The sequence below is a fragment of the Salvelinus fontinalis genome, unplaced genomic scaffold (genome assembly GCF_029448725.1).
Source record: "Salvelinus fontinalis isolate EN_2023a unplaced genomic scaffold, ASM2944872v1 scaffold_0705, whole genome shotgun sequence".
Taxonomy (NCBI): Eukaryota; Metazoa; Chordata; class Actinopteri; order Salmoniformes; family Salmonidae; genus Salvelinus; species Salvelinus fontinalis.
In genome coordinates, this window is record NW_026600914.1 from 52,766 (window position 1) to 67,466 (window position 14,701).

Genomic DNA, 14,701 nt, shown 5'->3' on the forward strand with positions numbered 1-14,701 from the left:
TGGTTTATAATAGACTACAGTAGACTATATCCTGTAGTTTATAATGATACAGGGGGGGGGGTAATGTTGTCTGACCTAGCTGGTTTATAATAGACTACAGTAGACTATATCCTGTAGTTTATAATGATACAGGGGGGGGGGTAATGTTGTCTGACCTAGCTGGTTTATAATAGACTACAGTAGACTATATCCTGTAGTTTATAATGATACAGGGGGGGTAATGTTGTCTGACCTAGCTGGTTTATAATAGACTACAGTAGACTATATCCTGTAGTTTATAATGATACAGGGGGGGGTAATGTTGTCTGACCTAGCTGGTTTATAATAGACTACAGTAGACTATATCCTGTAGTTTATAATGATACAGGGGGGGGTAATGTTGTCTGACCTAGCTGGTTTATAATAGACTACAGTAGACTATATCCTGTAGTTTATAATGATACAGGGGGGGTAATGTTGTCTGACCTAGCTGGTTTATAATAGACTACAGTAGACTATATCCTGTAGTTTATAATGATACAGGGGGGGTAATGTTGTCTGACCTAGCTGGTTTATAATAGACTACAGTAGACTATATCCTGTAGTTTATAATGATACAGGGGGGGTAATGTTGTCTGACCTAGCTGGTTTATAATAGACTACAGTAGACTATATCCTGTAGTTTATAATGATACAGGGGGGTAATGTTGTCTGACCTAGCTGGTTTATAATAGACTACAGTAGACTATATCCTGTAGTTTATAATGATACAGGGGGGGGGGGGTAATGTTGTCTGACCTAGCTGGTTTATAATAGACTACAGTAGACTATATCCTGTAGTTTATAATGATACAGGGGGGTAATGTTGTCTGACCTAGCTGGTTTATAATAGACTACAGTAGACTATATCCTGTAGTTTATAATGATACAGGGGGGGTAATGTTGTCTGACCTAGCTGGTTTATAATAGACTACAGTAGACTATATCCTGTAGTTTATAATGATACAGGGGGGGTAATGTTGTCTGACCTAGCTGGTTTATAATAGACTACAGTAGACTATATCCTGTAGTTTATAATGATACAGGGGGGTAATGTTGTCTGACCTAGCTGGTTTATAATAGACTACAGTAGACTATATCCTGTAGTTTATAATGATACAGGGGGGGTAATGTTGTCTGACCTAGCTGGTTTATAATAGACTACAGTAGACTATATCCTGTAGTTTATAATGATACAGGGGGGTAATGTTGTCTGACCTAGCTGGTTTATAATAGACTAGATCACTGTAAAATGTTTTGGGAACGTTCAACCCAACTTGCTCGATGTGGCCTGTAAACTATCAAAATCAAATTTATTTATATAGCCCTTTGTACATCAGCTGATATCTCAAAGTGCTGTACAGAAACCCTCAGCCTAAAACCCCAAACAGCAAGCAATGCAGGTGTAGAAGCACGGTGGCTAGGAAAAACTCCCTAGAAAGACCAAAACCTAGGAAGAAACCTAGAGAGGAACCAGGCTATGAGGGGTGGCCAGTACTCTTCTGGCTGTGCAGGATGGAGATTATAACAGAACATGGCCAAGATGTTCAAAGATTGTTCATAAATGACCAGCATGGTCAAATAATAATAATCACAGTAGTTGTCGAGGGTGCAGCAATTCAGCAACTCAGGAGTAAATGTCAGTTGGCTTTTCATAGCCGATCATTCAGAGTATCTCTACCGCTCCTGCTGTCTCTAGAGAGTTGAAAACAGCAGGTCTGAATACCTGGAGGAGAGAAAACTACTAGTTATTTACGCTGAAAATACGTATTTTCAACATCTTTTACTCATAGGGGATATGACTCAATGCATCTGTCACATTGATGTTTTGGCAATTTTGTGAGGGCGAGAGGAGAGGGAGGGAGAGGAGGGAGAAAAGAGATGAGAGAGAGAGGAGAGGGTGAGAGAGAGGGAGGGAGAGAGAGCATTTGTACATTGTTACAACACTGTATATATTTAATATGACACTTGTAATGTCTTTATTGTTTTGAAACTTCTGTATGTGTAATGTTTACTGTTAATTCGTTTTGTTTGTTTCACTTTTGTGTATTGTCTACCTCATTTGCTTTGGCAATGTTAACACATGTTTCCCATGCCAATAAAGCCCCTTGAATTGAATTGAATTGAATTGAGAGAGAGGAGTGAGAGGAGTGAGAGAGAGAGAGAGTGTCTGTCAGTCAGTGGAGAAAGTTAGTTCGGAGATCATTGATATTTACTAGCAGTAGGACTTAAAAATGCTTTCATTTACACCCACCCACCCACCCCCACCCACCCACCCACCCACCCACCCACCCACCCACACACACACACACACACACACACACACACACACACACACACACACACACACACACACACGTTGCTGTAAATCTAATGACCTACAGTAATGTAGTTCAGAAAGTTAAATAGCTGACGTGAGCAGTACCACCTTTACAGGACAGTAGATAATAGTTCTCTCTACTAGGAGATCTCCAGGTATTCTCTATGGTCGTGTTCAGCTGTATAGTAATTAAAGGGGATGTCTCTCCTCCAGGTATTCTCTATGGTCGTGTTCAGCTGTATAGTAATTAAAGGGGATGTCTCTCCTCCAGGTATTCTCTATGGTAGTGTTCAGCTGTATAGTAATTAAAGGTGATGTCTCTCCTCCAGGTATTCTCTATGGTCGTGTTCAGCTGTATAGTAATTAAAGGGGATGTCTCTCCTCCAGGTATTCTCTATGGTAGTGTTCAGCTGTATAGTAATTAATTAAAGGGGATGTCTCTCCTCCAGGTATTCTCTATGGTCGTGTTCAGCTGTATAGTAATTAAAGGGGATGTCTCTCCTCCAGGTATTCTCTATGGTAGTGTTCAGCTGTATAGTAATTAAAGGGGATGTCTCTCCTCCAGGTATTCTCTATGGTAGTGTTCAGCTGTATAGTAATTAAAGGTGATGTCTCTCCTCCAGGTATTCTCTATGGTAGTGTTCAGCTGTATAGTAATTAAAGGGGATGTCTCTCCTCCAGGTATTCTCTATGGTCGTGTTCAGCTGTATAGTAATTAAAGGGGATGTCTCTCCTCCAGGTATTCTCTATGGTAGTGTTCAGCTGTATAGTAATTAAAGGGGATGTCTCTCCTCCAGGTATTCTCTATGGTAGTGTTCAGCTGTATAGTAATTAATTAAAGGGGATGTCTCTCCTCCAGGTATTCTCTATGGTAGTGTTCAGCTGTATAGTAATTAAAGGGGATGTCTCTCCTCCAGGTATTCTCTATGGTAGTGTTCAGCTGTATAGTAATTAAAGGGGATGTCTCTCCTCCAGGTATTCTCTATGGTCGTGTTCAGCTGTATAGTAATTAAAGGGGATGTCTCTCCTCCAGGTATTCTCTATGGTAGTGTTCAGCTGTATAGTAATTAAAGGGGATGTCTCTCCTCCAGGTATTCTCTATGGTAGTGTTCAGCTGTATAGTAATTAAAGGGGATGTCTCTCCTCCAGGTATTCTCTATGGTAGTGTTCAGCTGTATAGTAATTAATTAAAGGGGATGTCTCTCCACCAGGTATTCTCTATGGTCGTGTTCAGCTGTATAGTAATTAAAGGGGATGTCTCTCCTCCAGGTATTCTCTATGGTAGTGTTCAGCTGTATAGTAATTAAAGGGGATGTCTCTCCTCCAGGTATTCTCTATGGTAGTGTTCAGCTGTATAGTAATTAAAGGTGATGTCTCTCCTCCAGGTATTCTCAATGGTAGTGTTCAGCTGTATAGTAATTAATTAAAGGGGATGTCTCTCCTCCAGGTATTTTCTATGGTAGTGTTCAGCTGTATAGTAATTAAAGGGGATGTCTCTCCTCCAGGTATTCTCTATGGTAGTGTTCAGCTGTATAGTAATTAAAGGTGATGTCTCTCCTCCAGGTATTCTCTATGGTAGTGTTCAGCTGTATAGTAATTAAAGGGGATGTCTCTCCTCCAGGTATTCTCTATGGTAGTGTTCAGCTGTATAGTAATTAATTAAAGGGGATTTCTCTCCTCCAGGTATTCTCTATGGTCGTGTTCAGCTGTATAGTAATTAAAGGTGATGTCTCTCCTCCAGGTATTCTCTATGGTCGTGTTCAGCTGTATAGTAATTAAAGGGGATGTCTCTCCTCCAGGTATTCTCTATGGTCGTGTTCAGCTGTATAGTGAACGAAGGCTACATGAACATCGGCAGCGAGCGGTTGCTATGCGTCTTCAATAAGAACGCCGATGCCTGTAACTACGGCGTTACCGTGGGCGTGGTCTGTTTCCTAGGCAGCGTCTGCTTCCTGGTTCTCGACATCTACTTCCCCACCATTCACAGTGTCCGACTCAGGAGGAGAGCAACTCTCATCGACATGGTCTTCTCTGGTACACACACTTTACACACACACACACACACACACACACACACACACACGTACACACACACACACACACACACACACATTCCACGTTACACACACACATTATATACATACACACACCTTACACACGTTACACACGTTACACACGTTACACACGTTACACACGTTACACACACACATATTCCCACACACACATTATATACATACACACACACACATATTCACACACACACACATTATATACACACACACATCCACACGTCATGTTATCTCTAGAGGTATGTTTTCTGAACCATCTGTCGTGTTGACCCCCCCCCCCCCCCCCCCCCCCCCCCCCCCCCAGCCCTGTCCAGTTTCCTGTGGTTCGTGGGTTTCTGTTTCCTGGCCAATCAGTGGCAGCAGACGACAGAAGAAGAGCTCCCATTGGCTCAAGGCTCCGACGCCGCCAGGGCTGCTGTTGCCTTCTGCTTCTTCTCCATCCTCACCTGGGTAAGAGACACCTGTGGGGGGGAGGTATAACGTGGAATGTGTGTGTGTGTGTGTTTCTGAACCCGTCCCTGTGTGTTACGTGAGCGATAGCCGGAGTCAAGAACATGGTGTTATAACGAGGAGAGACTACTGTCCAGAACAGCCCCCCCCCCCTTTAATCTCGTCCTCATTTTTTAAACAGCTAAATGAAATGCGGTTGTCCTTTTCTTTATCTAATGACTTGAATACTAGAACACACAGGTGAGTGCGTAAGAGACAGAGGCTATCAGTTAGGAGATTATTATGCATAACCCATCATTAAATCAGCTAAATATAAGATAAATATATAAATATAAATAAATAATCATTCCTCTCAGCGATCCCTTAAAGTACCAATCCCTTTAGAGGGATCGATTTGACAACATCCAGTGAAATTGCAGAGCGCCAAATTAAAAAAACTACAGAAATATAAATATTATACTAACAGTTTTAGAAAACTTCAGAGTGTTTTCTATCCAAATATACTAATTATCTTAAATTATTATTATTATTATATTAATTATATTATATTACTTCGGGCACGCTTTTCATCCGAACGTGAAAATACCGCCCACTAGCCCAAAGAAGTTTTAAATCAGCATTCAATTATTCCTTCAACATCCCCTTTAACTTGGAATCTTCATGTTGGAACACGAGACTGTCTTTAGTGGTAGAGCGGGTGGTTCTCATTGTTTGAAAACTATGTCCTGGCTATAGCAATGAGTAAAAAATGCGACCTAAACAATGAAAGATAAGCCGGGTTCGGTTAGCGACCAATACTGAATAATCAATAATCATATAATCAATACTGCGTAGGCTAAGGACATGTATGTATAATCGTGAACATGATTATCTATTTTTATATATTATATTATCTATTATCTATTATTTATAATCTTGAACATGATTATCTATTATTATATATTATATTATCTATTATCTATTATTTATAATCGTGAACATGATTATCTATTATTATATATTATATTATCTATTATCTATTATTTATAATCGTGAACATGATTATCTATTTTGGATGCAATTTGAATAATAATACATCGATGAAGAGAAAGACTGCAAACATAAACGCTCAGAAAAAAATTATAAAAATAACAAAACATTGATTCTTGCGATACAGGCATTTGCAAAAAAAAACAGGAACTAATGGGGATCCATAATGAACCCCAGGAAGAGTAGCTGCTGCCTTGGTAGGAACTAACGGGGATCCATAATAAACCCCAGGAAGAGTAGCTGCTGCCTTGGCAGGAAGTAATGGGGATCCATAATAAACCCCAGGAAGAGTAGCTGCTGCCTTGGCAGGAACTAATGGGGATCCATAATAAACCCCAGGTAGAGTAGCTGCTGCCTTGACAGGAACTAATGGGGATCCATAATAAACCCCAGGAAGAGTAGCTGCTGCCTTGGCAGGAACTAATGAGGATCCATAATAAACCCCAGGAAGAGTAGCTGCTGCCTTGGCAGGAACTAATGGGGATCCATAATAAACCCCAGGAAGAGTAGCTGCTGCCTTGGCAGGAACTAATGGGGATCCATAATAAACCCCAGGAAGAGTAGCTGCTGCCTTGGCAGGAACTAATGGGGATCCATAATAAACCCCAGGAAGAGTAGCTGCTGCCTTGGCAGGAACTAATGGGGATCCATAATAAACCCCAGGAAGAGTAGCTGCTGCCTTGGCAGGAACTAATGGGGATCCATAATAAACCCCAGGAAGAGTAGCTGTTGCCTGGGCAGGAACTAATGGGGATCCATAATAAACCCCAGGAAGAGTAGCTGCTGCCTTGACAGGAACTAATGAGGATCCATAATAAACCCCAGGAAGAGTAGCTGCTGCCTTGGCAGGAACTAATGGGGATCCATAATAAACCCCAGGAAGAGTAGCTGTTGCCTTGGCAGGAACTAATGGGGATCCATAATAAACCCCAGGAAGAGTAGCTGCTGCCTTGGCAGGAACTAATGGGGATCCATAATAAACCCCAGGAAGAGTAGCTGCTGCCTTGGCAGGAACTAATGGAGATCCATAATAAACCCCAGGAAGAGTAGCTGCTGCCTTGGCAGGAACTAATGGGGGATCCATAATAAACCCCAGGAAGAGTAGCTGCTGCCTTGGCAGGAACTAATGGGGATCCATAATAAACCCCAGGAAGAGTAGCTGCTGCCTTGGCAGGAACTAATGGAGATCCATAATAAACCCCAGGAAGAGTAGCTGCTGCCTTGGCAGGAACTAATGGGGGATCCATAATAAACCCCAGGAAGAGTAGCTGCTGCCTTGGCAGGAACTAATGGGGATCCATAATAAACCCCAGGAAGAGTAGCTGCTGCCTTGGCAGGAACTAATGGGGATCCATAATAAACCCCAGGAAGAGTAGCTGCTGCCTTGGCAGGAACTAATGGGGATCCATAATAAACCCCAGGAAGAGTAGCTGCTGCCTTGGCAGGAACTAATGGAGATCCATAATAAACCCCAGGAAGAGTAGCTGCTGCCTTGACAGGAACTAATGGGGATCCATAATAAACCCCAGGAAGAGTAGCTGCTGCCTTGGCAGGAACTAATGGGGATCCATAATAAACCCCAGGTAGAGTAGCTGCTGCCTTGACAGGAACTAATGGGGATCCATAATAAACCCCAGGAAGAGTAGCTGCTGCCTTGACAGGAACTAATGGGGATCCATAATAAACCCCCGGAAGAGTAGCTGCTGCCTTGACAGGAACTAATGGGGATCCATAATAAACCCCAGGAAGAGTAGCTGCTGCCTTGACAGGAACTAATGGGGATCCATAATAAACCCCAGGAAGAGTAGCTCTGCTGCCTTGGCAGGAACTAATGGGGATCCATAATAAACCCCAGGTAGAGTAGCTGCTGCCTTGGCAGGAACTAATGGGGATCCATAATAAACCCCAGGTAGAGTAGCTGCTGCCTTGGCAGGAACTAATGGGGATCCATAATAAACCCCAGGAAGAGTAGCTGCTACCTTGGCAGGAACTAATGGGGATCCATAATAAACCCCAGGAAGAGTAGCTGCTGCCTTGGCAGGAACTAATAGGGATCCATAATAAACCCCAGGTAGAGTAGCTGCTGCCTTGGCAGGAACTAATGGGGATCCATAATAAACCCCAGGAAGAGTAGCTGCTACCTTGGCAGGAACTAATGGAGATCCATAATAAACCCCAGGTAGAGTAGCTGCTACCTTGGCAGGAACTAATGGGGATCCATAATAAACCCCAGGTAGAGTAGCTGCTGCCTTGACAGGAACTAATGGGGATCCATAATAAACCCCAGGAAGAGTAGCTGCTGCCTTGGCAGGAACTAATGGGGATCCATAATAAACCCCAGGTAGAGTAGCTGCTGCCTTGACAGGAACTAATGGGGATCCATAATAAACCCCAGGAAGAGTAGCTGCTGCCTTGACAGGAACTAATGGGGATCCATAATAAACCCCCGGATGAGTAGCTGCTGCCTTGACAGGAACTAATGGGGATCCATAATAAACCCCAGGAAGAGTAGCTGCTGCCTTGACAGGAACTAATGGGGATCCATAATAAACCCCAGGAAGAGTAGCTCTGCTGCCTTGGCAGGAACTAATGGGGATCCATAATAAACTCCAGGTAGAGTAGCTGCTGCCTTGGCAGGAACTAATGGGGATCCATAATAAACCCCAGGAAGGGTAGCTGCTGCCTTGGCAGGAACTAACGGGGATCCATAATAAACCCCAGGAAGAGTAGCTGCTGCCTTGGCAGGAACTAACGGGGATCCATAATAAACCCCAGGAAGAGTAGCTGCTGCCTTGGCAGGAACTAACGGGGATCCATAATAAACCCCAGGAAGAGTAGCTGCTGCCTTGGCAGGAACTAATGGGGATCCATAATAAACCCCAGGAAGAGTAGCTGCTGCCTTGGCAGGAACTAACGGGGATCCATAATAAACCCCAGGAAGAGTAGCTGCTGCCTTGGCAGGAACTAATGGAGATCCATAATAAACCCCAGGAAGAGTAGCTGCTGCCTTGGCAGGAACTAATGGGGATCCATAATAAACCCCAGGAAGAGTAGCTGCTGCCTTGGCAGGAACTAATGAGGATCCATAATAAACCCCAGGAAGAGTAGCTGCTGCCTTGACAGGAACTAATGGGGATCCATAATAAACCCCAGGAAGAGTAGCTGCTACCTTGGCAGGAACTAATGGGGATCCATAATAAACCCCAGGTAGAGTAGCTGCTGCCTTGACAGGAACTAGTGGGGATCCATAATAAACCCCAGGAAGAGTAGCTGCTGCCTTGGCAGGAACTAATGGGGATCCATAATAAACCCCAGGTAGAGTAGCTGCTGCCTTGACAGGAACTAATGGGGATCCATAATAAACCCCAGGAAGAGTAGCTGCTGCCTTGACAGGAACTAATGGGGATCCATAATAAACCCCCGGAAGAGTAGCTGCTGCCTTGACAGGAACTAATGGGGATCCATAATAAACCCCAGGAAGAGTAGCTGCTGCCTTGACAGGAACTAATGGGGATCCATAATAAACCCCAGGAAGAGTAGCTCTGCTGCCTTGGCAGGAACTAATGGGGATCCATAATAAACCCCAGGTAGAGTAGCTGCTGCCTTGGCAGGAACTAATGGGGATCCATAATAAACCCCAGGAAGGGTAGCTGCTGCCTTGGCAGGAACTAACGGGGATCCATAATAAACCCCAGGAAGAGTAGCTGCTGCCTTGGCAGGAACTAACGGGGATCCATAATAAACCCCAGGAAGAGTAGCTGCTGCCTTGGCAGGAACTAACGGGGATCCATAATAAACCCCAGGAAGAGTAGCTGCTGCCTTGGCAGGAACTAATGGGGATCCATAATAAACCCCAGGAAGAGTAGCTGCTGCCTTGGCAGGAACTAATGGGGATCCATAATAAACCCCAGGTAGAGTAGCTGCTGTCTTGGCAGGAACTAATGGGGATCCATAATAAACCCCAGGTAGAGTAGCTGCTGCCTTGGCAGGAACTAATGGGGATCCATAATAAACCCCAGGAAGAGTAGCTGCTGCCTTGGCAGGAACTAATGGGGATCCATAATAAACCCCAGGTAGAGTAGCTGCTGTCTTGGCAGGAACTAATGGGGATCCATAATAAACCCCAGGAAGAGTAGCTGCTGCCTTGGCAGGAACTAATGGGGATCCATAATAAACCCCAGGAAGAGTAGCTGCTGCCTTGGCAGGAACTAATGGAGATCCATAATAAACCCCAGGAAGAGTAGCTGCTGCCTTGGCAGGAACTTATGGGGGATCCATAATAAACCCCAGGAAGAGTAGCTGCTGCCTTGGCAGGAACTAATGGGGATCCATAATAAACCCCAGGAAGAGTAGCTGCTGCCTTGGCAGGAACTAATGGGGATCCATAATAAACCCCAGGAAGAGTAGCTGCTGCCTTGGCAGGAACTAATGGAGATCCATAATAAACCCCAGGAAGAGTAGCTGCTGCCTTGGCAGGAACTAATGGGGGATCCATAATAAACCCCAGGAAGAGTAGCTGCTGCCTTGGCAGGAACTAATGGGGATCCATAATAAACCCCAGGAAGAGTAGCTGCTGCCTTGGCAGGAACTAATGGGGATCCATAATAAACCCCAGGAAGAGTAGCTGCTGCCTTGGCAGGAACTAATGGAGATCCATAATAAACCCCAGGAAGAGTAGCTGCTGCCTTGACAGGAACTAATGGGGATCCATAATAAACCCCAGGTAGAGTAGCTGCTGCCTTGACAGGAACTAATGGGGATCCATAATAAACCCCAGGTAGAGTAGCTGCTGCCTTGACAGGAACTAATGGGGATCCATAATAAACCCCAGGAAGAGTAGCTGCTGCCTTGACAGGAACTAATGGGGATCCATAATAAACCCCCGGAAGAGTAGCTGCTGCCTTGACAGGAACTAATGGGGATCCATAATAAACCCCAGGAAGAGTAGCTGCTGCCTTGACAGGAACTAATGGGGATCCATAATAAACCCCAGGAAGAGTAGCTGCTGCCTTGACAGGAACTAATGGGGATCCATAATAAACCCCAGGAAGAGTAGCTCTGCTGCCTTGGCAGGAACTAATGGGGATCCATAATAAACCCCAGGTAGAGTAGCTGCTGCCTTGGCAGGAACTAATGGGGATCCATAATAAACCCCAGGTAGAGTAGCTGCTGCCTTGGCAGGAACTAATGGGGATCCATAATAAACCCCAGGAAGAGTAGCTGCTACCTTGGCAGGAACTAATGGGGATCCATAATAAACCCCAGGAAGAGTAGCTGCTGCCTTGGCAGGAACTAATGGGGATCCATAATAAACCCCAGGTAGAGTAGCTGCTGCCTTGGCAGGAACTAATGGGGATCCATAATAAACCCCAGGAAGAGTAGCTGCTACCTTGGCAGGAACTAATGGAGATCCATAATAAACCCCAGGTAGAGTAGCTGCTACCTTGGCAGGAACTAATGGGGACCCATAATAAACCCCAGGTAGAGTAGCTGCTGCCTTGACAGGAACTAATGGGGATCCATAATAAACCCCAGGAAGAGTAGCTGCTGCCTTGGCAGGAACTAATGGGGATCCATAATAAACCCCAGGTAGAGTAGCTGCTGCCTTGACAGGAACTAATGGGGATCCATAATAAACCCCAGGAAGAGTAGCTGCTGCCTTGACAGGAACTAATGGGGATCCATAATAAACCCCAGGAAGAGTAGCTGCTGCCTTGACAGGAACTAATGGGGATCCATAATAAACCCCAGGAAGAGTAGCTGCTGCCTTGACAGGAACTAATGGGGATCCATAATAAACCCCAGGAAGAGTAGCTCTGCTGCCTTGGCAGGAACTAATGGGGATCCATAATAAACCCCAGGTAGAGTAGCTGCTGCCTTGGCAGGAACTAATGGGGATCCATAATAAACCCCAGGAAGGGTAGCTGCTGCCTTGGCAGGAACTAACGGGGATCCATAATAAACCCCAGGAAGAGTAGCTGCTGCCTTGGCAGGAACTAACGGGGATCCATAATAAACCCCAGGAAGAGTAGCTGCTGCCTTGGCAGGAACTAACGGGGATCCATAATAAACCCCAGGAAGAGTAGCTGCTGCCTTGGCAGGAACTAATGGGGATCCATAATAAACCCCAGGAAGAGTAGCTGCTGCCTTCGCAGGAACTAATGGGGATCCATAATAAACCCCAGGAAGGGTAGCTGCTGCCTTGGCAGGAACTAACGGGGATCCATAATAAACCCCAGGAAGAGTAGCTGCTGCCTTGGCAGGAACTAATGGGGATCCATAATAAACCACAGGAAGAGTAGCTGCTGCCTTGGCAGGAACTAATGGGGATCCATAATAAACCCCAGGAAGAGTAGCTGCTGCCTTGGCAGGAACTAATGGGGATCCATAATAAACCCCAGGAAGAGTAGCTGCTGCCTTGGCAGGAACTAATGGGGATCCATAATAAACCCCAGGAAGAGTAGCTGCTGCCTTGGCAGGAACTAATGAGGATCCATAATAAACCCCAGGAAGAGTAGCTGCTGCCTTGACAGGAACTAATGGGGATCCATAATAAACCCCAGGTAGAGTAGCTGCTGCCTTGACAGGAACTAATGGGGATCCATAATAAACCCCAGGAAGAGTAGCTGCTGCCTTGACAGGAACTAATGGGGATCCATAATAAACCCCAGGAAGAGTAGCTGCTGCCTTGGCAGGAACTAATGGGGATCCATAATAAACCCCAGGAAGAGTAGCTCTGCTGCCTTGGCAGGAACTAATGGGGATCCATAATAAACCCCAGGTAGAGTAGCTGCTGCCTTGGCAGGAACTAATGGGGATCCATAATAAACCCCAGGAAGGGTAGCTGCTGCCTTGGCAGGAACTAACGGGGATCCATAATAAACCCCAGGAAGAGTAGCTGCTGCCTTGGCAGGAACTAACGGGGATCCATAATAAACCCCAGGAAGAGTAGCTGCTGCCTTGGCAGGAACTAATGGGGATCCATAATAAACCCCAGGAAGAGTAGCTGCTGCCTTGGCAGGAACTAATGGGGATCCATAATAAACACCAGGAAGAGTAGCTGCTGCCTTGGCAGGAACTAATGGGGATCCATAATAAACCCCAGGAAGAGTAGCTGCTGCCTTGGTAGGAACTAATGGGGATCCATAATAAACCCCAGGAAGAGTAGCTGCTGCCTTGGCAGGAACTAATGGGGATCCATAATAAACCCCAGGAAGAGTAGCTGCTGCCTTGGCAGGAACTAATGGGGATCCATAATAAACCCCAGGAAGAGTAGCTGCTGCCTTGGCAGGTACTAATGGGGATCCATAATAAACCCCAGGAAGAGTAGCTGCTGCCTTCGCAGGAACTAATGGGGATCCATAATAAACCCCAGGAAGAGTAGCTGCTGCCTTGGCAGGAACTAATGGGGATCCATAATAAACCCCAGGAAGAGTAGCTGCTGTCTTGGCAGGAACTAATGGGGATCCATAATAAACCCCAGGAAGAGTAGCTGCTGCCTTGGCAGGAACTAATTTGGATCCATAATAAACCCCAGGAAGAGTAGCTGCTGCCTTGGCAGGAACTAATGAGGATCCATAATAAACCCCAGGAAGAGTAGCTGCTGCCTTGACAGGAACTAATGGGGATCCATAATAAACCCCAGGAAGAGTAGCTGCTACCTTGGCAGGAACTAATGGGGATCCATAATAAACCCCAGGTAGAGTAGCTGCTGCCTTGACAGGAACTAATGGGGATCCATAATAAACCCCAGGAAGAGTAGCTGCTGCCTTGGCAGGAACTAATGGGGATCCATAATAAACCCCAGGTAGAGTAGCTGCTGCCTTGACAGGAACTAATGGGGATCCATAATAAACCCCAGGAAGAGTAGCTGCTGTCTTGGCAGGAACTAATGGGGATCCATAATAAAAACAAATGCAAATTGAATTGGAGAATCCAGTGGGCTCTTTAATAGTTGATTCTAAGATTTGTATTTAATTATTTGTATATGTTTATATGGTTTGTTCTTTGTTATAGAGCCAAACAGATTGGAGAAGTGGTTTCACGTCTCCACTTTGGATAGATAACTCTTCGTGTTGTTGTTTGTTTTTCCAATTTTCCCAGAAGTGGTTAGCGTCTACGGATTCTTAAATTTCTGACGTGCTGTTCCTTCTTTTTTTCCGTCTGGGTGTTTTAGTGATTCCCCACAGCGAAGGCGTTAGATGAGGTTTTCTGGGTGTTTTAGTGATTCACCACAGCGAAGGCGTTAGATGAGGTTTTCTGGGTGTTTTAGTGATTCTCCACAGCGAAGGCGTTAGATGAGGGTTTTCTGGGTGTTTTAGTGATTCACCACAGCGAAGGTGTTAGATGAGGTTTTCTGGGTGTTTTAGTGATTCACCACAGCGAAGGCGTTAGATGAGGTTTTCTGGGTGTTTTAGTGATTCACCACAGCGAAGGCGTTAGATGAGGTTTTCTGGGTGTTTTAGTGATTCACCACAGCGAAGGCGTTAGATGAGGTTTTCTGGGTGTTTTAGTGATTCACCACAGCGAAGGCGTTAGATGAGGTTTTCTGGGTGTTTTAGGTTTTAGTGATTCACTACAGCGAAGGCGTTAGATGAGGGTTTTCTGGGTGTTTTAGTGATTCACCACAGCGATGAGGCGTTAGATGAGGTTTTCTGGGTGTTTTAGTGATTCACCACAGCAAAGGTGTTAGATGAGGGTTTTCTGGGTGTTTTAGTGATTCACCACAGCGAAGGCGTTAGATGAGGTTTTCTGGGTGTTTTAGTGATTCACCACAGCGAAGGCGTTAGATGAGGGTTTTCTGGGTGTTTTAGTG

General features: G+C 45.2%; 1 protein-coding gene across 2 annotated transcripts in view; it reads left to right on the forward strand.

Moving 5' to 3' along the window:
- LOC129847105 (synaptogyrin-3-like) overlaps nucleotides 1-14,701 on the forward strand; it is a 48,235-nt gene that overhangs the window by 3,031 nt on the left and 30,503 nt on the right. For both annotated transcript variants that reach the window (XM_055914902.1, XM_055914903.1), the window contains exons 2-3: nucleotides 4,138-4,372; nucleotides 4,712-4,857. In XM_055914902.1, the coding sequence (XP_055770877.1) occupies nucleotides 4,138-4,372; nucleotides 4,712-4,857 (381 nt within the window). The remainder of the gene's footprint in view (nucleotides 1-4,137; nucleotides 4,373-4,711; nucleotides 4,858-14,701) is intronic.